General features: G+C 43.2%; 1 protein-coding gene across 1 annotated transcript in view; it reads left to right on the forward strand.

Moving 5' to 3' along the window:
• The window catches only part of OPN4 (opsin 4), a 126148-nt gene that overhangs the window by 15007 nt on the left and 85022 nt on the right, over positions 1 to 26119 (forward strand). The window contains exons 2-3 of the mRNA XM_044298607.1: positions 11692 to 11834; positions 23884 to 24017. Coding sequence (XP_044154542.1) covers positions 11692 to 11834; positions 23884 to 24017 — 277 coding nt within the window. The remainder of the gene's footprint in view (positions 1 to 11691; positions 11835 to 23883; positions 24018 to 26119) is intronic.

Raw genomic sequence — 26119 nt, forward strand, 5'->3', positions numbered from 1 at the left:
AGAACAACTTGGTCTGTTTGGGTGTCACCATGCCCCCTGCAGTGCTGAAAACCCTCTCCGTAATTACACTGGAGGCTAGGCAGGAAAGAAGAAAAAAAAGTGTGCTTTGCTAGTTCGGGTCACTGTTCCAGTCTGCCTGCCCAGAAATCCATAAGGTAAAAGTACTGTCACAGCTTCGGTGTTGTGCACGTGACACATTGCCTGGGGCAACACGTTGATGCCAGCTTGTATGTGCTTTTTCCCCCTTCTCATGGTTCCTCCCCTGTCTGGTGCTTAAGAGGTTAACTTCCTGGCTGGGAGTGGCCACTAGGGTTTTATCTCCTGTGGCTCCCTGGCTGGAGCTCTGCTCCAGTCCAGGGTGTTCCATCTGCCCAGTTCTTGAGGGCCACCTAGTGGGACATCGATGTCTCCAGCAATGTCTTCCTTATGTATCTTCCATGTTCCCCTACCTCACTTTGGTGTGGGTTTATGTTCAGGGGTGGTGTACGTCTTGTTGTTGTTTCATGTCTGGTATGAATTCAAGGCGTTTCCCTGTCTGTTTAACCTTCATAAGGGGGTCTCAAGGTTCCCTGGAGGGGGAATCAAAAGTCAAGTCAGTGAGCAGTTGCTGGAGTGCTGGTTCCTATGTGTGTCAGTACATACTGAGTCTGGTATGGTGTTCTTATGTCAGTACGTTTGCATGGGTTCCAGTTCACCTTGGTGTGGTCTTCTGTTGTGCCATCCAGCAGCTGTAGCAGGTAAGTTACTATGCATTCCAGGGTTCTTGGTTCAGTGGTTATCCCCGACACTGGATACTTACCTGCCATTCCACTTGGCTTTTATTTCTTTCCCGTATTTGCTGCTAGGTCAGTGGAGACTCCTGTGCTTCCAAGTCATAGAGGAACAGGTCGTCTCTCCCCTGCTCCTATGTGAGGGATTTTTAGAGCAATTCAGGGTTCTAGGTTTCCTGGGTATGAGCCGTCCTACCATCCAGGTCCGCTCATGTGGTGAGAAGTTAGGGTGTGGATTAGGGATGCTATAGGAGGTTACCAGCTCCCTTTATCCCGGCATTCTGGCTCATTTTCTATCCTGCCTACCAAACATTGTACGGTGGAGAGTTTCCCCCACTCCCCACTGTGACAGGTACAGGGTATGTGCCAGAGACTGGCCAGACTGTATGTAGGCCTGAACCTGGACGTTGAGGTGAGAGGTCTTGGCTTGCTGATTGGCCTCAGCCTGCTACGGCAAGTGAAAAAACTGCTCCATCATGTTAAGGAGACTGAAGAGACTGAACTGGCTGCTGCTGTTGCTGCTGCTGCGGCTTCTCCTTGTGTCTTTAGGTGTATGACTCTGTGCAGGGTGGAGAGGGACCTCCCTTTCAGACACACTGGCAGGAAGTGTCTGGTTGCTAAAAGCTGTGGAAAGCTGCATAAACAGTGTTTCCTGGTAATAACGTAATTTGTACTTCCTTTCGACAGGAGGAAAACATTCCCCATTTTGCTTTTGCTAGCAAGGGTCTAAAATCATGGCTATTCCATAATCAGACTGTTTGATGTCACTGATCTGCTTGTCACTGTGTAAGCAAGTAAGCATACAGCTCACCATTCTGGCCTACATGCCCGAGTATCCAGTTCTTTCTAACTCCACCTCCAACTGAGACGATTGGGTGTTTTGGATGGTGTCAACACCATTATCATCCACTTGCTCTCCAACTCCTCCTCCAGTGGCAGCACCTCATCCTTCTCCTCTGTGGAGGGCAGACAGCAAGATGAATTAGATGTTCTTCTTCATCTGTCGCCCCCTGCTTCATGAGTGTCAACGTCTGTTCTAAGATGCATGTCAGGGGGATGAGGGAAAACTGCAACATGAATGGCATGAGCTGCCACTGCCAGACCTAGAAACAACACATGCTCCTTGCTGAGGTGGTCTGGTGCATGACAAACTTGTTCACGGCTTTCCGCTGCTTGTACAGACGTTGTATCATGAGCAATGTTCAATTTCAGCAAGCAGTATAGCTGCAAACCATTCTGTTGCTGCAAGTTCATTAGAGTGTTTCTTGCCATGTGAGAATGGCTGAAAAGAGGGACAGTCTTCTGGACATTGCCAGCACCTTGCAAAAGCAAGTGTACTCTTTTAAAAGCAATGCAGAGAGCCTGTGCTATTTCCCCCAGGTTCAAGGTGGCCAGGATATTGTGTGTTGTGGCCATTGTCGTTGACGACCTAGCCCAGTAGGAATCAACTGGGTGACAGCCATCGGAATGTTTGCTGCATGATGTACTTGTCCAGGCCGATCAGCTCCTACACTGAATTGCAACAATTGACTTGACACTTGATAGGATGGAGGGGGAGTAGAAGTGATGGTATGCCCTGCTGCTGTCGGGGACAGGAGCATGGCAATGGAGAAGGTGGAGGAGGCAGATAAATGATTGGTCTTGGAGCCTGTTCAATGCTATCGTGGTGGGGTCAAAAGGACCTGGCCATGTTGTTCGGGTGCTGCCTTGCCACTGACACAAAAAACATTGACCCAGTGGGCCAGGAAAGACATGTACTGCTCCTGCCCATAACAGCTTCCCCATGTATCCACCGTGGAGTGCAGCTTGCTGCAGAGAGATAATCACAAGGTTCAACCCATGTTCTCTGCCATGTGCGAGTACAAGTCACTATTACAGTTGTACTGCAGTTGCTCGGACAGAGCTAGAGGCAACCAAGTTTGGCTTAGTTCTGGCACCTTTTTTTTCTAACACACCCACAGTGTCAGCGGCATCACCAGATCCCAAAGCAGACATGGTCCTGGCTGTTCTTTGGGCTGTAGGTTACCTCTGCTCTTTATTGCTGCCGCTGCTGTCGCCACTCTCCTCGTCTGATGTTGCCTCCTCCTTAGCACCCCTATCTGGCTCCCACGTCCTGTCCAATACACGATTGTCATTGGAGTCCTCACCCTCCCTGCTCCTTTCCCGATTACATGCTGTTCATTTGCCCCAATTTCCACTGTTGCTACCCCCACCATAAATACTGTGGCTATGGGTTCCACTATTATCACCACCAACACAGCTATGCATGGTCTCCTCAGCCTCCTCCTGAACCTCCTCCTCAGGGCAGTCCAGACGCTGACTGCTCTCACACAAGTTGTCAACAGGGAAACTCTCTTAACTCTCTGCTGTAGGGCGTGGTGGAGTTTTCTTGCCACTATGTTATGCAAGTGGGTGTGGGCCCACTGCGCCACTGACTGGGTATACGCTGGAGGGGCGTAACTAAGCCACTACCTGGTCTTCACTCGAGCCTCTGATGGTGAGGATAGGCTTGGGCCATTAGGGTAGTTGCCAGGGGCTACTCCAGAGCAGTCCGCGAGTCAGTGGCAGCTGACCAGGGGGTCAGAGTACTCAGTGCAAGCACCGAGGGGACTTGCGCAGCCAGAAGGTTCCAGGTCTGGACAGGCGGCAATCAATCAAATTCAGTAAGCGAAGAGATAAGAGGCAGGCGGTAAAAAAAGTCCATAAACGAGATACGAGGTCAGGGGCAGGTGGCAAACAGGCAAAGTTTATAAATGAAGTCCGAGGTCAGATGCCGGCAGCAAACGGGCAAAGTCCAAGAATTCAATAAGCAAGGTCCAGTACACAGTGAAGCAGACAAGAGAGACACCTTAGCACTTGGAGATAGACAAGCTAAAACCATGAGGTTGCTCAGGCATCTTCCTGTGGTAGGAAGTGCCTTTACATACCTGCTGCAATCCACCCATAGGCTGGTGAGGCAGAGGGCGTGTATGTGCTGCTTCATAGATGGAGAGAGACACACCTATGCAAGTTCAAACACCAGTACAAGTCTCCAGCAGGAAGGAAACACTGGCATGGAACACAGATACCATAGTTAAGCTACCTGCTGCCTGTGCTTGTCAGCATGGCGCATGGCGGCAGGGAAAGAAGGAGCCCAGCGCCCTTGCACGCGGTTAGGTGCAGCACACTTCCAGAAAAAGGAAGGCACCCCACTAGAAAGGAGCAGTGAAGACAGAAAGGACTCCACTGAACTTTCTCTGGGGCTGCAAGGAGGAGGAGCTGCAAGAATGCTATGACCCTGGCTCCACGGCATGGTGTCAGATTCTGCAGTCACCTCCACATTATCCTGCTGCGATTGAGAGGAGGAGTGAGCCATCCAATCCTCAATCTCATCCTCTTTCTCCTCAATGATAATGTTGTGCCTTTGAGCCTACTACTACTTCTGATCAGATAGCTGTTGCTGCAACTACCCACACTCTGGCTCTGAGTCTTTTGTTTAGAACCCACACAAAGTATGGAATGGTTTGCTAATCTGTTTTCTGTTTTAACTTAAAGACAAGAGGCACAATACAATGTCCTTCACTTTCCAAGAACGCACTGAAGATATTGCTACTGACAGTTGACTTTGTTAATAATGCAGTATTGGAACCCCTAGCAGATTTTGGCCTAATGTTTGCGTGTGTAAATATGCAGATTCAGAAAAAAGCTCTCTCTAGTGTAAAACACCTCTTGTCAACCTTCTATGTGATTATTTTCCCAAACCCCCCACCACACCAACACTACCCTTAGTATTGTAAGAAACACGGATGCTATTTTACAAAACTTAAACACAAAAAACTTTTTTTTAACAGTCTGGAGATACACCGACACAGATTTCGGCCTAGTATCTCAAATTATCACTCAGAGATGTAAACCGTCCATTACCCTTTGAATTGTAAGACACATGTATGCTATTTTCCCAAACTAAAAAGGTATTCTGCAGTTTTTCTTTCTGATGATCTATCCTCTGGATAGATCATCAGCATCTGATCTGCGGGGGGCCCGACTCCTGGGGTGCTGCCGATCAGCTACAGTCATGTGAAAAAATTAGGACACCCTTTGAAAGCATGTGGTTTTTTGTAACATTTTTAATAAAAGGTTATTTCATCTCCGTTTCAACAATACAGAGAGATTAAAGTAATCCAACTAAACAAAGAAAACTGAAGAAAAGTCTTTTCAAGATCTTCTGTAAATGTCATTCTACAAAAATGCCTATTCTAACTGAGGAAAAAGATAGGACACCCTCACATGTATTCCCTCTTAAATTGGCTCAGATCTCACACAGGTATATCACACCAGGTGCACATAATTAGTAGATCGTTACTCTGCATGTTGAATGAGGCTTGCCCTATTTAAACCTCAGACATTTAGTTTGGTGTGCTCCTGACTGTTGAAGTGAGAGTGAGCACCATGGTGAGAGCAAAAGAGCTGTCAGAGGACTTCAGAAAAAAGATTGTAGCAGCCTATGAGTCTGGGAAGGGATTTAAAAAGATCTCAAAAGATTTTGAAATCAGCCATTCCACTGTCCGGAAGATAGTCTACAAGTGGAGGGCTTTCAAAACAACTGCCAACATGCCCAGGACTGGTCGCCCCAGCAAGTTCACCCCAAGAGCAGACCGCAAGATGCTAAAAGAGGTCTCCAAAAACCCTAAAGTGTCATCTCGAGAACTACAGCAGGCTCTGGCTACTGTTGATGTAGAAGTACATGCCTCTACAATCAGAAAGAGACTGTACAAGTTTAACTTGCATGGGAGGTGTGCAAGGAGGAAACCTTAGCTTTCCAAGAGAAACATCGAGGCCAGACTGACATTTGCCAGAGATAAAGTTGACAAAGACCAGGACTTCTGGAATAATGTTCTTTGGACAGATGAGTCCAAAATTGAATTATTTGGACACAACAGCAGAGGACATGTTTGGCGTAAACCAAACACAGCATTCCAAGAAAAGAACCTCATACCAACTGTGAAGCATGGAGGTGGAAGTGTCATGGTTTGGGGCTGCTTTGCTGCAGCAGGACCTGGTCAGCTCACCATCATAGAATCCACGATGAATTCTACTGTGTATCAGAAGGTGCTTGAAGAACATGTGAGACCAAAATTAAAGCTGAAGCGGAACTGGACCATGCAACATGACAATGACCCAAAACATACTAGTAAATCAACCAAAGATTGGCTGAAAAAGAAGAAATGGAGAGTCCTGGAATGGCCAAGTCAAAGTCCAGATTTGAATCCCATTGAGATGCTGTGGGGTGACTTGAAAAGGGCTGTACGTGCAAGAAACCCCTCAAACATCTCACAGCTGAAAAGGTTCTGCATTGAGGAGTGGGGTAAAATTTCCTCAGACCGATGTCGAAGACTGGTAGATGGCTACAAGAACCGTCTCACTGCAGTTATTTCAGCCAAAGGAGGTAACACTCGCTATTAGGGGCAAGGGTGTCCTATCTTTTTCCTCAGTTAGAATAGGCATTTTTGTAGAATGACATTTACAGAAGATCTTGAAAAGACTTTTCTTCAGTTTTCTTTGTTTAGTCGGATTACTTTAATCTCTCTGTATTGTTGAAACGGAGATGAAATAACCTTTTATTAAAAATGTTACAAAAAACCACATGCTTTCAAAGGGTGTCCTAATTTTTTTCACATGACTGTATTTGAGAAGTAAACAGGGCTTAGCTGCGCCCAGGCAACTGATACTATTTGTGACATCACTGGGCCTGCAGTAAACAGAGAGAAGACCATGGTACTATTGAAGCACTATGGCCTTCTCAAACAACTGATTGCCGATCAGATACTGATAATCTATCCAGAGGATATATCATTAGAAAGAAAAACTGCAGAATACCTTTAGTTTGGGAAAATAGCATACATGTTACATAGCATACATGTTAACAAAAACATTTTTATTGTCTGGAGATTCAACAATAAGGATTTCGGACTAGTAGTTTATGTTTTCACTGAGATTTCAATTGCTATCTATCCTCTGGAATAATAAAATAATTATTTCTGTTAAAATGACAAAAATAAATAAAAGAAATGTCCTGTCCTGTGGCTGCTTTTCATATTCTGCAGCAGCTACAGCTGTGTAATAAGGCAGTAACTGCATCTAGAATACACTGCCAGACACACTAAGCCTCAGGTCATCACTTTTCACCCCCTGGCTGACAGCTTTCCCTGCCTTTCCCTATTTACACAATTCTTCTTCTTTCTATCCTTTCCCTTCAATGACCTTTGCACTAGAAAAAAAAGCTTAATTGTGACTGTACACTGTCCCTAAGATGATTTTCTGTCAGACATTGTATAGACCCATCTTGTCACGCTTCGGTGTGGGAGGGAAACACCACACCTGCGATAAAACTTCTCCTACCCTCACCTCGGACGTGTCCACTTCCACAATGAAAGGTTGTGAAACATCCGGCTGCACCAATGTAGGGGCAGAAGAGAAGCATTCCTTAATCGCAAAAAAAGCTTGCAACGCCAAATCAGGCCACACTGAGGCATCTGTCCCTTTCTTAGTCATGTTTGTTTAGGGTTTTACTATTGTCGAATAATTCTGAATACATTTTCGGTAATAGTTGGTGAACCGCCAAAACCGCATAAGAGCCTTCAGATTTTCGGGTCGATCCCAGTCCAATACTGCATTGACTTTCTCTGGATCCATTCGAAAACCCGAACATGACAGCAGGTAAGCCCAAAAACTGCACCTCGTGTACCGCAAAAACACACTTATCTAATTTTGCGTACGATTTATTGTCCTTTAGGATCTGTAACACATGATTAGACAAGGTGATGAAAAATGTCATTCACCAAATGCTGGAAAACCACAGGAGCATTGGTCAACCCGAAAGGCATGACCAGGTTCTCAAAGTGCCCCTCAGGAGTATTAAAAGCCGTCTTCCATTCATCCCCTTCCTTGATCCTAACCAGATTATATGCCCCCCTTAAGTCCAACTTGGAGAACACCTTGGCACCAATAATCTGGTTAAACAAATCGGGAATCAAAGGAAGAGGGTAAGGATCACAGACAGTAATCCGATTGAGTTCACAGAAATTCAGACCTCCGTCCTTTTTTTTAACAAAAATGAACCCTCCTGCCACTGGAGACTTGGAAGGTCTTATGTGTCCTTTACCCAAACTCTCGGTAATATACAGTTCTCACTCATGGCCCATATTTCAGGTTCAGAAAGGTTATTCAACCTAGATTTTGGCAATTTAGCTCCGGGAATAAGATTGATAGGACAATCAAATTCCCGATGCAGAGGTAAATCCTGGCAACCACTCTGAGAAAACACGTCGGCAAAATCAGATATAAAAGAGGATAATGTCTTATTGGTTAAAACAGAAAAATATGTATTCAGACAATAGTCACTGCAACAATCAGTGCAGGGAGACCCTCCAACACAAAATAAGAAATAAATTCTTGATGAAAGTCACCCACTCTTAATCTGATATCATGCACCACTTGAGATAAACACTTCTGAGCTAGATGTGCAGAATCAATAGCAAAAATGTTTTTTTTTTTATTCACTCGGTGACAACCCGTGCATACGGATGAACTGAGCATCAATCAGATTCACCCTGGCCCCGCTGTCGATAAACACCTCAATCCCCACAGTTTTTTACTCTAGCACCACCTTAGTAGCCAGGGGAAATGGGGTACTACCAGTAAAAGACAAATGCACAGTTTTTGACTCTCCTCTCACCCCTCCAAGAGTCGGATGGGAATTAAATGTCCCTCTTTTTTTGCCATTGAATGCATGGACATACACTGATAAAATGTCCCCTTTGTCCGCACAAAAAACACACTCCCTTCCTATTACCAGTATGCTTAAAAGTGGATCCATGTGTAGCTCCCCCTAATTGCATGAGTTTGTCCCCAGACATAAACCCAGGAATAGTTTCACCCAAAGTATCAGAGTAGGATGATACATCATGTGATAGTACGTCCTGAGAGTGGGGGCCCCTAGATCTCTCTCTCAGGCATCTATCCATGTGTATAGCCAGAGACATAGCAGCCTCCAGAGACACTGTGGTTTCATGAAAGGCCAAGGCATACTTCAGCAGATCTGATAACCCCTGAGAAAACTGGCTATGGAGGGCAGGATCATTCCATTCTGTATCCGTAGCCCACCTCCTAAACTCAGAGCAATAAATCTCAGTGGAACGATCACCCTGACAAAGGCTGTGCAGTTTGGTTTCGGCTAGGGAGGTCCGATCCGGATCATCATAGATAAGACCCAAACCTTCGAAAAAATGTATCTACCGACCAGAGAGAGACTGCGATCCGGTCGGCAGAGAAAAAGCCCATGACTGCGCATTCCCCTTAAGCAAGGAAATAACCACACCGATTCGCTGTTTCTCATCCCCAGATGAGTGTGGATGTAGCCTAAAATACAGTTTGCACGCCTCCCTAAACAAAATAAAATTATCACGTTCCCCAGAGAATCTGTCCGGGAGGGCAACTTTAGGTTCAAGACAGGCCTGGTAACCACCACCTCCACTAGGACCAGCAGCCTGCAGTCTCTGCATCTGCGAGATGGTCGTACGGAGGTCAGCTACCTCCAAAGACAGCCTTGCAGCTGACCTGCCAGTGCAGCAATAGGATCCATGGCTACACACAAACAAAAAAATAAAGGTTTTGGCGGTTTATATTGTCATGCTTTGGTGAGGGACGGAAACGCCACACCGAGCATAAGAGGGAAGGGGGAACAGGAAATAAGGCCTCAGAACTAAGGAAGAAAGATGGTCACCTCCTAGTAAAACTCTAACCAAAATCCTGACTGACTATCAGTATGAACAGACACCAGAGGAAGGTGTTTTCATACACAGGAATACCTAGAGTCCTATCTAGCCCTATAGGACCCTGGTACTAATGGCAGGGACGAGACTACCTGTTTCTCCAAAAGTAAGGACGGACATGAGTCTCCCTAATACAAACAATTGGGAAATGTAACACATAGAACCAAAACAAAATACAAAAGGGAAAGAAAGACTTAACGTCAAAGGAGCAATGGAAGCACCAGGAACTCTGCTGAGATCCACACACCAGCAATCCACAACTGAAACTGAAGCTATAAACCGCACAGCATTGTGGGATAAGCAACAATAAATAAGGAAGGTTAAATGACTACATAAGCAACACCTGAGGCAAGGAAGGTGACCATTACCAGAAACAACACAGACACCTATTGATCCACAATGAAAACCAGATCAAATCAAACCATGTGTTGCCAGTCTCACCAATCTCCTGCAACCTGTCGCGGGAACGTCCGTGACACATCTACACTCATTCAAACTTTGGGTTCGGCTGCCAGATTAAATTTCGAAAAGTTTGGAAAGAACTCGGTTTGGAAAGAACTGGTACGAACTGGTTCACCCATCTCTAGTCAGTTCCTATCCGATTGCACTGAGGGTATTTACCATGCATTTACACCTAACTTTTATTCTCATACCCTTATATTATAAATCTATAATCTAAAGCCCAAGAAAATTCTTAGTTGTATCTTTTGTAGGGAGGCTTGTTGTGGGCTCACACAAAGGGGAAAAAATGTGCACTGACCATCCATTTAAAGTATAATTAATATAGGAATAATGAAATCCCGAATAACCCATATAGTCATGTAGTTAAATAGGCTGTAAGGATGACATGGGAGCATTAGATTCAACATTTCTGAAACAATTATAGATAATTATAATTATTGATTAATTATAACTCTCAATGCCATTTGTCATAAGATTTCGGCTATTTATGTATACTATTATATATAATATTCACCATTACTATCTAGTGAGGTAGGGCATTCTATAGTTTGGCTAAGCTAACTGTGAAGAACCCTTTACTATATTGATTAATTAATCATTCTTATACAAGAAATGTCTCCTGGACTTTTGTAAGGTCCTTGGAGAGAATTAATTATGTGCCACCTCATATTCAAGCACAATGTGTGAATAACACCTTAACGGAATCTTTTTTCCAAGATGAACAAAACTCATTTTACTATTCACTCATAAGATAAATCTCTTGTCCTAACCACCTGCCTTTAGACCATCTCAAGCTCTCCTATACCCTTTCAAAACAGGTCGTACATGGGATTTATAGAAAGGTTACATTGGGTCTAATGGTTTTATCTCTTTCTTCATAAAACCTTATTTGCTTTTGCAGCTGCTGCTTGACATTGAGTACTGCTGCTTGTTACTTCTGAGCGAATTTGTGTTTGATTTAGCTGAATAGGCCAACAGATTTGATTTAGGTCAAAATCAATTCTAACTGAATCAAAATTGCTCCAATTGGCTTGAAAGTTTGTCTGTGACACTCTGAGGTCTCCTAGATTTCTTAATACATGTTTTCCTCTCTCTAAAACCGAATTACCAAAAATTCTGATCCGAAAACACCAAAAATCTTCACACAATTCAGGTGGAATCCGATTAATTTCTAATCGATTTGCTCATCTCTACTTGTGACGAGAGATGTCACTCAATAGTTAAAATAAAAAAGTAGCACTACAAAAAGTTGCAGTGTTGCTCAGGCCTTAGATGAGTGAGTTTACTAGCTAGAGATATGCGAATTTCTAAAAATTTGATTCTGGTCCGATTTGGCTGATTCTCTCTCCGTGATCAAACTTCCTTTTATTGGTATCTTGGGGAAGTCAGTTACAGATGTACTTTTAACCTTTTCATATTTGTTGTTTTTACTTCTAATTCTTTTTTTTAAGTTGAAAAATGAGCTGCTTAAAAAGTTTCTATTTTATGGAACTATGGACTGTTTCATGGCTCTGTTAGCTGCCTGTCACTAACGATTTATCCCCTTTTATTGCCTGCATCCTATGTCTGTATGATTTCATCAAATATTTAACAATGAAAATTCTAATTCATCATATTATTGATAAAATGTCCTGTTCTGGCTTTATTAGGAACCCCCTAGAGAAGTTATACATCATGCCTACCCTACAGCTGATGTCCCAGATCATGTACATTATACCATCGGAGCTGTAATCCTGGCAGTAGGGATAACAGGAACGCTGGGTAACCTCCTAGTCATCTATGCTTTCTGCAGGTATTACTAGATTTATTTGTGCTGTTTTTTCATCTTTTACTAAATCAATGTGAATTTTGTTTATGTCCTTTTGCAAGGCTTTCTTGGCTGCCTTTTATAAAAGCCGTTTCTCCCATAAATACTGTATACATATCTATACCCAATAAATATAGCTCAAACAAACATGAATGCCGTGCCCGACCAACTGCAATCCACCACACCAAATTACAATACACAGCATATAATAAATCCAACAAATGTTTTATTTAATACATATTAGAAACATACATAGATAAAAAGTAGCAGCGACATGTACACACAGGAAAGAAAAAGAACCACATAATAGGTCACATAACAAATATCCAGACTCCTTAATCAGTGAAAATCATGTCAACATCCATTGTGTAAGTATGAAGATCGAGTAAGATCACACCATATATCAAATAAGGAAGACTCCAAGTGGAGGTCAAGTGATTAATAGATGAAAATGAGTATCACATGCACATTATAAACCAGTCTAAAGTGCCAAGTGCCATAAATAACATATACACAGCAAGAAGGAGTACTGATTGTAATGAGTAATACCGACCAGAACGGTTCAAAACCCCGACGTGCGTTTCGTGTTTAGCTCCTTCAAGGGAACATATTTGTAAAGTGAAAGATGTAGGGAGGCTGAATGGAGCAAAGTTTTTTAAAGAGGTCCTGTCACTATACCTGACATATGTGTTGTTGTACATACTAGGATAACATTCTGCATTGTGCTGTCCCTGTGTTATCTCTACTAGAAATGTATGTATGAATACATTGTTTCCAAAAAAAGGTGTGTCCCTACGCCATATGACACTGTCCAATAAATGCTGGCAGTGTTTGCTACATAGGGACACCCCTCCCAGTTGTCAACTTATTTACACATTTCTAAGGGTACTTTCACACTAGCGTTAAAGTTTTCCGGTATTGATTTCCGTCCTAGGAGCTCAATACCAGAAAAAAATTGATCAGTTTTATCCTAATGCATTCTCAATGGAGAGCAATCTGTTCAGTATGCATCAGGATGTCTTCAGTTCAATCCCTCTTACCGTATTTGGCCAGAGAAAATACTGTAGAATGCTGCAGTATTTTCTTCGTCCAAAATTTCATAACATTATTTCAGCATTATTTTCCATTGAAATGCATTAATGCCGGATCTGGCACCAATTGTTCCGGCAAATCAGTTTTTCCGGATGACACCGGAGAGACGGTTTCGGTGTTTCAATGCATTTGTTAGACAGATCCGCATCCGGATCGGTCTACAAATGCTATCCGTTTGTGCACGGATTTCCGGATCCGGCAGGCAGTTCTGGCGACGAAATTGCCTGCCGGATCTTCACAACGCAAGTGTGAAAGTGAAAGTACCCTTAGAGGATTAACATAGGAACAGTACAACGCAGAGTTATGAGAATAGATGCTCCAGATATTTTTATTACATGAGGAATACAAGAATTAGGAAAGGTGGCGGGTTCTTTTAAAGCACATAAATCATATCAGACTTCTGCAACAATGTGTGATAATAAACCCTATTCAATATATACTAGCCTTGAATGCATTCAGGAATGAGCAGTCAGCTCAGATTGTCTCCTGACCTTGTCCCAATTGTGGATAATCTCTCAGTGAGAATGGAATCTAAACTCTATAGAAAGTTTACAATAAAGAGGAGCAAAATACAGTTGAAAATAATCTTTTAAAAGCATATAGTGGAAGGAATGCTGGAGTGTTATAAAGGCGATATACTAAATATCATTATAGGGATGGAAAATGAATAAACTGCCCATGATATATTTTTTATTAGGAGATTGTTTGTAAATGCTTGGTTGGGGGATTAATTCTTGTTTTAAAAATTATTTAAGTAAAGTTATTGGTTTAAACATAAAATAATCCTCAGTGAAAGTTTATATGCAGATCATCTGTACGTGTAAAAGGACCCTGAGCCTTGCGTTATTCTCTGCACAGACTGGTGGTCCTGGCAGAAAATTGCCCAAGTAAATACTCATTCAGATAAATGGATCAGCGTTTAGACTGAGTGCTGACAGTCTGGAGAGCACCTGGAAAGAAATATCGCTTATGTGAACGCAGCCTTGGGGTACCTGCACACGGTTTTCAAAATAGAAAATCCACCCTTTTTTGTTGTGTTACTTGCAAGTTTTGTTGCCGATTTGATGAGGATTTGCCACAGATCTCACCCCTTGCCAGGGGCGTTGCTTGGTAAAATAATTCAGGGCCTGGGCCCCTGCTATTTTGTCCCAGGCCCCGAATGTCCTGCCTGCCAGATATATACAACTGTATTGGGCCTTACTGGCCAAGCGTTTTTCTTCCTTTTTTCATAGTCGCATTCCAAGAGCTATACCTTTTTTTATTTTTCAGTCTATATAGCTTTCTGAGGGCTTGTTTTTTGCGGGACAAGTTTTAGTTTTTAATGGCACCATTTTGGGGTACACATAACTTTCTTATTAACTTTTATTAACTCTTTCTAGGAGGGAGCTGGGAAAAACAGCAATGCTTCCACTGCGTTTCTATGTTATTAATTGCACAGCCTTCATTTTTTTGTATAAATAACATAAAATCTTTATTCACTGGGTTAGTACGATTACAGTGATACCAAATACATAAGGGTTATTTTTTACTACTTTTTTTGCAATAAAACACCTTTTTTTTTTAAGAAATAAAAAAATATTTTTTGCATTGCCGCTTCCCAAGACCCATAACTTTTTTATTTTTATTTCTCTGGAGTTGTATGAGGGCTTGATTTTTGCAGGATGACTTGAAATTTTCATTGGTATCATTTTGGAGTAAATTGCGCTTTTTGATCGCTTGATCTGTCATTTAAAAAAAAAAATTATGGCATTCACCGTAGGGGATAATTTACGTGATATTTGTGTATTCAGGGTCGTTACGGACGCTGCAATACTAAACATATAGGGGAGATTTTTTTTGCTATTTTTTTAATTGAAAAGTATTTTTTTTATAGAAAAAAAGCTTAAATTGATTTATTTATTGAATAAATGTGTTTTTCTTAACTTTTTTTTACAACTTAATAGTTCCACAAGGGGACTATAATAGACAGCTTTTTGATTGATTTTAAAATGCAATGCACTATCCCTACAGTGCATTGCAGTTTAACCGCCTCCGGACTGCCTAACGCAGATCTGCGGTCCGGAGGCGGCAGCTCTGCGCAGAGTGACGCATATACACGTCATCTCGCGAGAGCCGTGACTTCCTGTGAACGCGCGCACACAGGCGCGCGCGTTCACAGGAACGGAAGGTAAGAGACAGGATCTCCAGCCTGCCAGCGGCGATTGTTCGCTGGCAGGCTGGAGATGCGATTTTTTTAACCCCTAACAGGTATATTAGACACTGTTTTGATAACAGCGTCTAATATACCTGCTACCTGGTCCTCTGGTGGTCCCTTTTGTTTGGATCGACCACCAGAGGACACAGGTAGCTCAGTAAAGTAGCACCAAGCACCACTACACTACACTACACTACACCCCCCCTGTCACTTATTAACCCCTTATGAACCCCTGATCACCCCATATAGACTCCCTGATCACCCTCCTGTCATTGATCACCCCCCTGTCAGGCTCCGTTCAGACATCCGTATGATTTTTACGGATCCACAGATACATGGATCGGATCCGCAAAACACATACGGACGTCTGAATGGAGCCTTACAGGGGGGTGATCAATGACAGGCGGGTGATCACCCATATAGATTCCCTGATCACCCCCCTGTCATTGATCACCTCCCTGTCATTGATCACCCCCCTGTAAGGCTCCATTCAGACGTCCGTATGATTTTTACGGATCCACGGATACATGGATCGGATCCGCAAAACACATACGGACGTCTGAATGGAGCCTTACAGGGGGGTGATCAATGACAGGGGGGTGATCACCTCATATACACTCCCTGATCACCCCCTGTCATTGATCACCCCCCTGTAAGGCTCCATTCAGACGTCCGTATGATTTTTACAGATCCACGGATACATGGATTGGATCCGCAAAACACATACGGACGTCTGAATGGACCCTTACAGGGGGGTGATCAATGACAGGGGGGTGATCACCTCATATACACTCCCTGATCACCCCCTGTCATTGATCACCCCCCTGTCATTGATCACCCCCCCTGTCAGGCTCCGTTCAGACGTCCGTATGATTTTTACGGATCCACGGATACATGGATCGGATCTGCAAAACACAAACGGACGTCTGAATTGAGCCTTACAGGGGGGTGATCAATGACAGGGGGGTGATCACCCCATACAGACTCCCTGATCACCCCCTGTCATTGATCACCCCCCTGTAAGGCTCCATTCAGACGTCCGTATGATTTTTACAGATCCACGGATACATAGCGGAAAGGGAGACTTTGTGAGAAAATACTAAAAAAAATCAATTTCCGCTAACTTGTGCCAAAAAAAAAAAAATTCTATGAACTCGCCATGCCCCTCATTGAATGCCTTGGGGTGTCTTCTTTCCAAAATGGGGTCACATGTGGGGTATTTATACTGCCCTGGCATTTTAGGAGCCCGAAAGCGTGAGAAGAAGTCTGGGATCCAAATGTCTAAAAATGCCCTCCTAAAAGGAATTTGGGCCGCTTTGCGCATATAGGCTGCAAAAAAGTGTCACACATCTGGTATCGCCGTACTCAGGAGAAGTTGGGGAATGTGTTTTGGGGTGTCATTTTACATATACCCATGCTGGGTGAGATAAATATCTTGGTCAAATGCCAACTTTGTATAAAAAAATGGGAAAAGTTGTGTTTTGCCAAGATATTTCTCTCACCCAGCATGGGTATATGTAAAATGACACCCCAAAACACATTCCCCAACTTGTCCTGAGTACGGCGATACCAGATGTGTGACACTTTTTTGCCGCCTAGGTGAGCAAAGGGGCACACATTCCAAAGAGCACCTTTAGGATTTCACAGGTCATTTTTTACACATTTTGATTTCAAACTACTTACCACACATTAGGGCCCCTAGAATGCCAGGGCAGTATAACTACCCCACAAGTGACCACATTTTGGAAAGAAGACACCCCAAGTTATTCCGTGAGGGGCATGGCGAGTTCCTAGAATTTTTTATTTTTTGTCACAAGTTAGCGGAAAATGATGATTTTTTTTTTTCTTACAAAGTCTCATATTCCACTAACTTGTGACAAAAAATAAAAAATTCTAGGAACTCGCCATGCCCCTCACGGAATACCTTGGGGTGTCTTCTTTCCAAAATGGGGTCACTTGTGGGGTAGTTATACTGCCCTGGCAATTTAGGGGCCCATATGCGTGAGAAGTAGTTTGAAATCAAAATCTGTAAAAAATGGCCGGTGAAATCCTAAAGGTGCTCTCTGGAATGTGTGCCCCTTTGCCCACCTAGGCTGCAAAAAAGTGTCACACATCTGGTATCGCGTACTCAGGAGAAGTTGGGGAATGTGTTTTGGGGTGTCATTTTACATATACCCATGCTGGGTGAAAGAAATATCTTGGTAAAAGACAACATTTCCCATTTTTTTATACAAAGTTGGCATTTGACCAAGATATTTATCTCACCCAGCATGGGTATATGTAAAATGACACCCCAAAACACATTCCCCAACTTCTCCTGAGTACGGCGATACCAGATGTGTGACACTTTTTTGCAGCCTATGTGGGCAAAGGGACCCACATTCCAAAGTGCACCTTTCGGATTTCACCGGTCATTTTTTACAGATTTTGATTGCAAACTACTTCTCACACATATGGGCCCCTAAAATGCCAGGGCAGTATAACTACCCCACAAGTGACCCCATTTTGGAAAGAAGACACCTCAGGGTATTCCGTGAGGGGCATGGCGAGTTCCTAGACTTTTTTATTTTTTGTCACAAGTTTGTGGAATATGAGACTTTGTAAGAAAAAAATAAAATAAAAAATAAATCATCATTTTCCGCTAACTTGTGACAAAAAATAAAAAGTTCTATGAACTCACTATGCCCATCAGTGAATACCTTAGGGTGTCTACTGTCCGAAATGGGGTCATTTGTGGGGTGTTTCTACTGTCTGGGCATTGTAGAACCTGAGGAAACATGACAGGTGCTCAGAAAGTCAGAGCTGTTTCAAAAAGCGGAAATTCACATTTTTGTACCATAGTTTGTAAACGCTATAACTTTTACCTAAACCATTTTTTTTTTACCCAAACATTTTTTTTTATCAAAGACATGTAGAACAATAAATTTAGCAAAAAATTTATATATGGATGTCGTTTTTTTTGCAAAATTTTACAACTTAAAGCGAAAAATGTCATTTTTTGGCAAAAAAATCGTTAAATTTCGATTAATAACAAAAAAAGTAAAAATGTCAGCAGCAATGAAATACCACCAAATGAAAGCTCTATTAGTGAGAAGAAAAGGAGGTAAAATTCATTTGGGTGGTAAGTTGCATGACCGAGCAATAAACGGTGAAAATAGTGTAGTGCAGAAGTGTAAAAAGTGGCCTGGTCATTAAGGGGGTTTTAGCTAGCGGGGTTGAAGTGGTTAATGTCAGTGCTATTCTGACATTGACTAATCAAGGCTGGTCTGGGGCCTACACGAGACCCCAGCCAGCCTTCACACACATCGGCACCCCGCAATCGCATTTGCAGGGTGCCGATGGGAGACAGAGGGAGGGCGGTCACCATTGTCCATGGCATGTAAAGTGTTAAACAGCCCAGATCGGCACTCCTGTCGGTCCGGGCTGTTAGAGCAGGGCAGCGGCTCTCATGTGAGAGCCAGGTCCCTGCTCCCTGCTGAATGGGGGACAGCCTAAGGCCCCTTAGTATTATGGCCGTGGTTTTAGATCAGCTTTAAATATATGGAAATGGTCACTCTGCTCTCTCTCGCCTGAAAGCAGTAGAACTTCAACAAAGAAAACTATTCACTCTTGGGCAGAGCTGGTAAAATTTTAGGCCCCTTTCACACGGGCGAGTATTCCACGCGGATGCGATGCGTGAGTTGAACGCAATGCACCCGCAATGAATCCCGACCCATTCATTTCTATGGGGCTGTTCACATGAGCGGTGATTTTCACGCATCACTTGTGAGTTGCGTGAAAATCGCAGCATGCTCTATATTCTGTGTTTTTCACGTAACGCAGGCACCATAGAAATAAAAGGGGTTGCGTGAAGATCGCAAGCATCCGCAAGCAAGTGCGGATGCGGTGCGATTTTTACGCATGGTTGCTAGGAGACGATCGGGATGGAGACCCGATCATTATTATTTTCCCTTATAACATGGTTATAAAGGGAAAATAATAGCATTCTGAATACAGAATGCATAGTAAAATAGCACTGGAGGGGTTAAAAAATTATAATTTAACTCACCTTAATCCACTTGATCGCGCAGCCGGCATCTCCTTCTGTCTTCATCTTAGCTGTGTGCAGTAACAGGACCTGTGGTGACGTCACTCTGGTCATCACATGGTCCATCACATGATCCATCACCATGGTAAAAGATCATGTGAGGGATCATGTGATGACCGGAGTGACGTCACCACAGGTCCTGTTACTGCACACAGCTAAGATAAATACAGAAGGAGATGCCGTCTGCGCGATCAAGTGGATTAAGGTGAGTAAAATTTTTATTTTTTAACCCCTCCAGCACTATTTTACTATGCATTCTGTATTCAGAATGCTATTATTTTCCCTTATAACCATGTTATAAAGGAAAATAATACAATCTACAGAACACCGATCCCAAGCCCGAACTTGGGTACCAAACATGCGCGATTTTTCTCACGTGAGTGCAAAACGCATTACAATTTTTGCACTCGCGCAGAAATATCGTGCGTGTTCCCGCAACGCACCCGCACATTTTCCCGCAACGCCCGTAAGAAAACTAGCCTTAGGTCAGTCCAAAACGACTTTCAGTCCAAATATATTAAAATTTTAATTACACAGTCAGGTTTCTGCATGAGGTTTTGGATGCCAAAATCATGAGTAAATTTTAAAAAGAGAAGTAGAAGTCCTAGTAGAAGTCATATACTTGACTGTATTTTTGGTCCATGTCCGATCCACATTTTTTGCAGATCACACACAGTCTCATTTTTTTCAATGGGTCCGCAAAAAAAGTACATCCATGTGCTGTCCGCATCCGTACGGCTGAGCCACAATTAATAGAAAGTAACCTTTCTTGTACATTTTGCAGACAAGAATATGCTTTTTATATAGTGGGTCTTGCAAAAGTTGCAGGATGCACACAGACCAGCTCCATATTTTGCGGCCTAATTGGAAGTAGCTGGACTTGTTTCCCATTGTCTTTAAGATGAACATTGTGGTCCCACACAGCCTGCACCTCCAAATGCAATAGCTCTCCTTCTTTGTTCTAAAGTTTTTAAGATAGCAGAAACATACTGTAGTGCAGCACAGGCAGTGATTGAATTCCAGTAAAACTTATTTTATTATATTCACAAAGGGGAAACTCAAATTTGCACGTAACACATATAAAATTCCATGTGGCATGCCAAGTAGTCAGCCCAACCTTGGGTATCGCCTCTCTCCAGCGTCAATCCACAGCCTGTCCGTTTATGCTAAGGCCTCTTTCACACGGGCATTAAGTTTTGGCTCAGGATGCGTCCCAGGTGCATTGCGGCAAACCCGTACTAGTAGGTACGCAATTTCAGTCAGTTATGACTGCGATTGCGTTCCGTTGTTCAGTTTTTATCGCGCGGGTGCAATGCGTTTTGCACACGCGTGATAAAAAATTGAATGTGGTACCCACACCCAAGGTTTGGGTTCAAGGTTGTGTAGATGTAATTATTGTGTAGATGTAATTATTTTCCCTTATAACATGGTTATAAGGGAAAATAATAGCATTCTTAACCACTAAAGGACCGCCGCACGCAGGATTGCGTCCTGGCGGCGGCCCTGTTATTCCTCCTGGACACGCCGGCGCGTCCTCTCGCGAGACGCGAGATTCCCTGTGAACGCACGCACACAGGCGTGCACGTTCACAGGATCGGCAGGTAAACTAGTGCATCTACAGCCTGCCAGCGGCGATCATTCACTGGCAGGCTGTAGATGTGATTTTTTTAACCCCTAAAAGGTATATTGGACGCTGTTTTTATAACAGCGTCTAATATACCTGCTACCTGGTCCTCTGGTGGTCCCTTTTGCTTGGATCGACCACCAGAGGACACAGGCAGCTCTGTAAAGTAGCACCAAGCACCACTACACTACCCCCCCGTCACTTATTAACCCCTTATTAACCCCTGATCACCCCATATAGACTCCCTGATCACCCCCCTGTCATTGATCACCCCCCTGTAAGGCTCCATTGAGACGTCCGTATGTGTTTTGCGGATCCGTGGATCCACGGATCTGCGGATCCGCAAAACACATACGGATGTCTCAATGGAGCCTTACAGGGGGGGTGATCACCCCATATAGACTCCCTGATAACCCCCCTGTCAGGCTCCATTCAGACGTCCGTATGTGTTTTGCGGATCCGCAAAACACAGACACCGCGGATCCGCAAAACACGGACACCGGCAATGTGCTTTCCGCATTTTGCAGATCCGCACATTGCCAGAACTATATAGGAAATGCCTTTTCTTGTCCGCAATTGCGGACAAGAATAGGACATGCTCTATAGGCTCTACAAAAAACGCAGTGATCTTGTGACAAAAAATAAAATCTCACATGAACTCACCATACCCCTCATGGAATCCAAATGTGTAAAAAATTTTAGACATTTATATTCCAGACTTCTCCTCACGCTTTAGGGCCCCTAAAATGCCAGGGCAGTATAAATACCCCACAAATGACCCCATTTCGGAAAGAAGACACCCCAAGGTATTCGCTGAGGGGCATAGTGAGTCCATGAAAGATTGAATTTTTTGTCACAAGTTAGCGGAAAGGGAGACTTTGTGAGAAAAAAAAATAATACCCCATTTTGGAAAAAAGACACCCCAAGGTATTCCGAGAGGGGTATGGTTAGTTTATGTAAAAAAAAAATATTTTGTCACACGTTAGTGGAATATGAGACTTTGTAAAAAAAAATATATATATATATATATAGATAATTTTCCGCTAACTTGTGACAAAAAATAAAAACTTCCATGAACTCACTATGCCCATCAGCGAATACCTTAGGGTGTCTACTTTTCGAAATGGGGTCATTTGTGGGGTGTTTCTACTGTCTGGGCATTGTAGAACCTCAGGAAACATGACAGGTGCTCAGAAAGTCAGAGCTGCTTCAAAACGCGGAAATTCAAATTTTTGCACCATAGTTTGTAAACGCTATAACTTTTACCCAAACCAATAAATATACACTTATTAAATTTTTTTTATCAAAGACATGTAGAACAATAAATTTAGAGAAAAATTTATATAGAAATGTAGTTTTAATTGAAAAATTTTACAAAATGTTTTTTGGAAAAATGTGGGTTAATTTCAATTAATATAAAAAAAAGTTAAAATGTCAGCAGCAATGAAATACCACCAAATGAAAGCTCTATTAGTGAGAAGAAAAGGAGGCAAAATTCATTTGGGTGGTAAGTTGTATGACCGAGCAATAAACGGTGAAAGTAGTGTAGTGCAGAATTGTAAAAAGTGGTCTGGTCATTAAGGGGGTTTAAGCTAGGGGAGCTGAGCTTGTTAATACAGGAAAAATTAGTAAAATAGGGATGGAGGGGTTAAAAAAATAATAATAATTTAACTCACCTTAATCCACGCAGCCCTGCTTCTCTTCTGTCTTCATCTGTGAGGAAAAGGACCTGTGGTGACGTCACTGCGCTCATCACATGGTCTATCACATGATCCATCTCCATGTGGCCATACACATTAGATAAAATGAGATAAAAATAGGTGTATAGTTAAACAATTGCAAGAGGGATCATTTGGTGAACAGTCGTTTTACAGTTGAAGTCATACACATTTTACTCAATATTGGCCTTTAGATGAAACTTGCTATGTCCAATAAGACCAGGAGAAGAACAAAGAATTTTCGTGAATGAACAAATAATTGCTTTGGTTGAAATCGTCCATTTTGATGGACTATAGACTAGCATGTATGGCTACCTTAAGGAAGAAATAAGGGTCATATTCTAAGCTGTGCAGTATTTCCAAATAACAAAACTGCATTGCAGAACAATTCCAGTACAATTCCTGGAATTCAAAACTAAAGATTACAGTTGGTCTAATTTGTAATCTTCATATTTGGTAGTGAATGTTAATCTTAGCAGACACATAAAATGCTGCTGATCCTGAAGCTCAGCATACTCCAGCTCAAATCCTGCAAATCAATTAATAAGGTCAGCATTAATTTCCTCCTGGAGATAAAGCCTACTGAAGGCCAATATTCAGGCAGGATAATTAAAAACTGGTCATGTGCAGCAAGCACCCGAGGAGCCAGTGCAGAGGAGGAGAGTGGTAGTGGCTCCGATGAGAGGATGTTTCATGGTATACTCCCTCAAGCCGTTGCTCCCTGGGAATTGGTGCAGTGAAAAGGAGGTATAAGGAATTAGGCCAGAAGTAGAAGAATAAACGCCTCTCTTTACTAAGTGCAAAATAGGAGTAGTACATCCAGCACTAGTTGTATACAGTGTAATATCTCAGATGATGAGGTATGGTGGCTGTCAAAGTGACAGATGATTGCATCTCTGGTAGGCTATCTTGCTGATGTATTTGTCTTGAAATTATGGCTAAAAGCTGAAAGCTGGCACTTGTGGGTGTAGGAGTCCACTTTGTAATGCAGGCTTTTTTTCAGTTGGTCTGGCCTGGGTGTGATCGAGGTCATGGGTGTCTGAGCTGCAGTCCCTCATCTGCAGCAGGCTCTGGATAGCTGAGGTTGCTAATCACTCTCCTGAGCCATGGACCATGCCGTCTCCCTGAAGTAGTGTTCATCACAGATGAAGCTGGATCTCTGGTCCCTGATAGTGTACAGTGCAAACATTACATAGAAAAACATAACTTAACATTGCATTAAAAAATATATATATATTGCAGATACCCCCAGATTTGGGGTACTGCACATGTATCCTGGTTACTATATTATGACTAGATTATATATTTTTCATTTACAGAAGTCGGAGTCTTCGATCACCCGCCAATATTTTCATCATCAACCTCGCTATCACTGATTTCTGTATGTCTATCACTCAGGCACCAGTGTTCTTTGCTGCAAGTTTACATAAACGTTGGATATTTGGAGAGAAAGGTAATGGGGAAACTGGGTCTATGCAATCTGTACAGAATGTTTGAAGGTTAAAAGGTTAATCCAGAATGAGAAAACATGGTTCATTTATACCAGAAACAGTGCCCCACCTGTCCACAGGTTGTGTGTGTTATTAAGGCCCCATGCACACGGCCGTGTTTCACGGCCGTGTGCGGGCCGTGGAACCGCGGCCTGGATCCCTCCTGAGAGCAGGAGCGCACGGCGTCACTGGTTGCTATGACGCCATGCGCTCCCTGCTGCCGGCACAGTACAGTAATACACTGGTATAGTTCATACCAGTGTATTACTGTATTGCGGCGGCAGCAGGGAGCGCACGGCGTCATAGCAACCAGTGACGCCGTGCGCTCCTGCTCTCAGGAGGGATCCAGGCCGCGGTTCCACGGCCCGCAAATGGCCGTGAAACACGGCCGTGTGCATGGGGCCTAAAGCTGAGGCCCAATGGTGATTGGTGCTAATCTTCAATACAGCACACAGAACCTGTAGACAAACAGGTATGATGCCGTTTTGGGAACTACGGAGGTCATTTACAAAGACTGGGTTTTACTCTGGTCTTTGTTTTCCCCCTGCTCTGCCAGAGGATTCACCTTTTTTATGACTTGGCATTACAGCAGTAAAAACAACATCTGCTCTTGACTGGAGTATTTTTTTGTCAACATTTGTGTTTCCAGGTGTAAATGTTGGTTCTTGTTCAGGGTCATCAATTCTAAAATGGCATGACAGTGCTTCAGTTTACACATATGAAAGGAGGGAGCAGGAGTGGAAGCAATGCCCTGCCCTGTTTCTGTTGTGGATGGGAGGGAGTCTATTAAGATGGAGGAGGAGGGAGGATATAGATAAGAGCCTGGTGTGGAAACCAGACCAGCACAAACATTAAAGTGTCAATTGGACCAATGCTATTGTGCTGTGTCGCCACAGCCATGTAAAAAATGTATCCAGTGGGCCCTGAAAGACAAGTACTGTCCCTGGCCGTAACAGCTGCTCCACTTGTCCATGGTGGCATGCACCTTGCCACACTAAAACAATTCCTAGGGGCAACAGACCTTCTCCATCCCGTGAGACTACAAGGCACAGATGGTCTTTTTTTTTTTTTTATAATAGAAGGCGAGACAATTTTTGAGAAAAAAAGAATGGATAGCTGACCAGAAATACCAATGCCATAGAGTAGAATAAGATTTTAGTGAAGATATACTGTAGAACTGCACAGCATTTGGAGAATTAGATAATTTTAATGGACAGCTGGACAAAAGTACTAATCCCATAGAGCAAAATAAAAATAGGTGAAGGCGTGGTAATTCAAGACAAATACAACAACTAGGGGTCCATTCACACATCTGCAACTGTTTTGAGGTCCGCAAAACACAGACACCGGCCATGTGGGTTTCACAGTTTGCGGACCGCACATGACAGGCACTATGATAGAAATGCCTTTTATTGTCCGTGGCTGCGGACAAGAATAGGACATATTCTATATTTTTGTGGGGCCACAGAAGGGAAGTGCAGATGTGGACAAAATACGGTGTGCTGTCCACGTGTTTTGCCGCCCTATTGAAAATAAACGGGTCCACACCCGTTCCACAAAATTGCGGAACGGATGCAGACCCATTTTGTGGACCCTAAGTTGTACGGCAACAACTGCACCACCAACACACAACTGCACATAAACTAATGACTGGTCATTAATAGTTGCTTAATGGCCACATTCCGATATGGATGTCTCATAATGAAGTGGAGGACAAGGAGGAGGAGTCTGAGCAGGAGAGGACATTGTAGTGCCTTGGGATGCAGCCTGGCTGACACAGAAAATAATGGGTGAAGGAGGACAGTGTTGTTCCGAATGCTGGCTGGGCCTATTTTTCCACCGGAACTGGTGATGCTGCTTCATGTGCTGCAATTGAGCTCTGGTTTGTGTTTGAATGCCCATGGATTTTGTGTGGTGGCCAGATGGAAAAAAAAAACTGTCATATAGAAGATACTCCCACAGAGCTTGCAGCAGCCAAGCTTGGCCTAGTACTGGCACGTTTTGAGCCTGCATCAATGGTATCAGCTGCATCACCAGTTCCTGAGCTGGTCACAATACAACCAAA

Source organism: Bufo gargarizans, chromosome 6, assembly GCF_014858855.1.
Source record: "Bufo gargarizans isolate SCDJY-AF-19 chromosome 6, ASM1485885v1, whole genome shotgun sequence".
In the NCBI taxonomy this organism is placed as follows: Eukaryota; Metazoa; Chordata; class Amphibia; order Anura; family Bufonidae; genus Bufo; species Bufo gargarizans.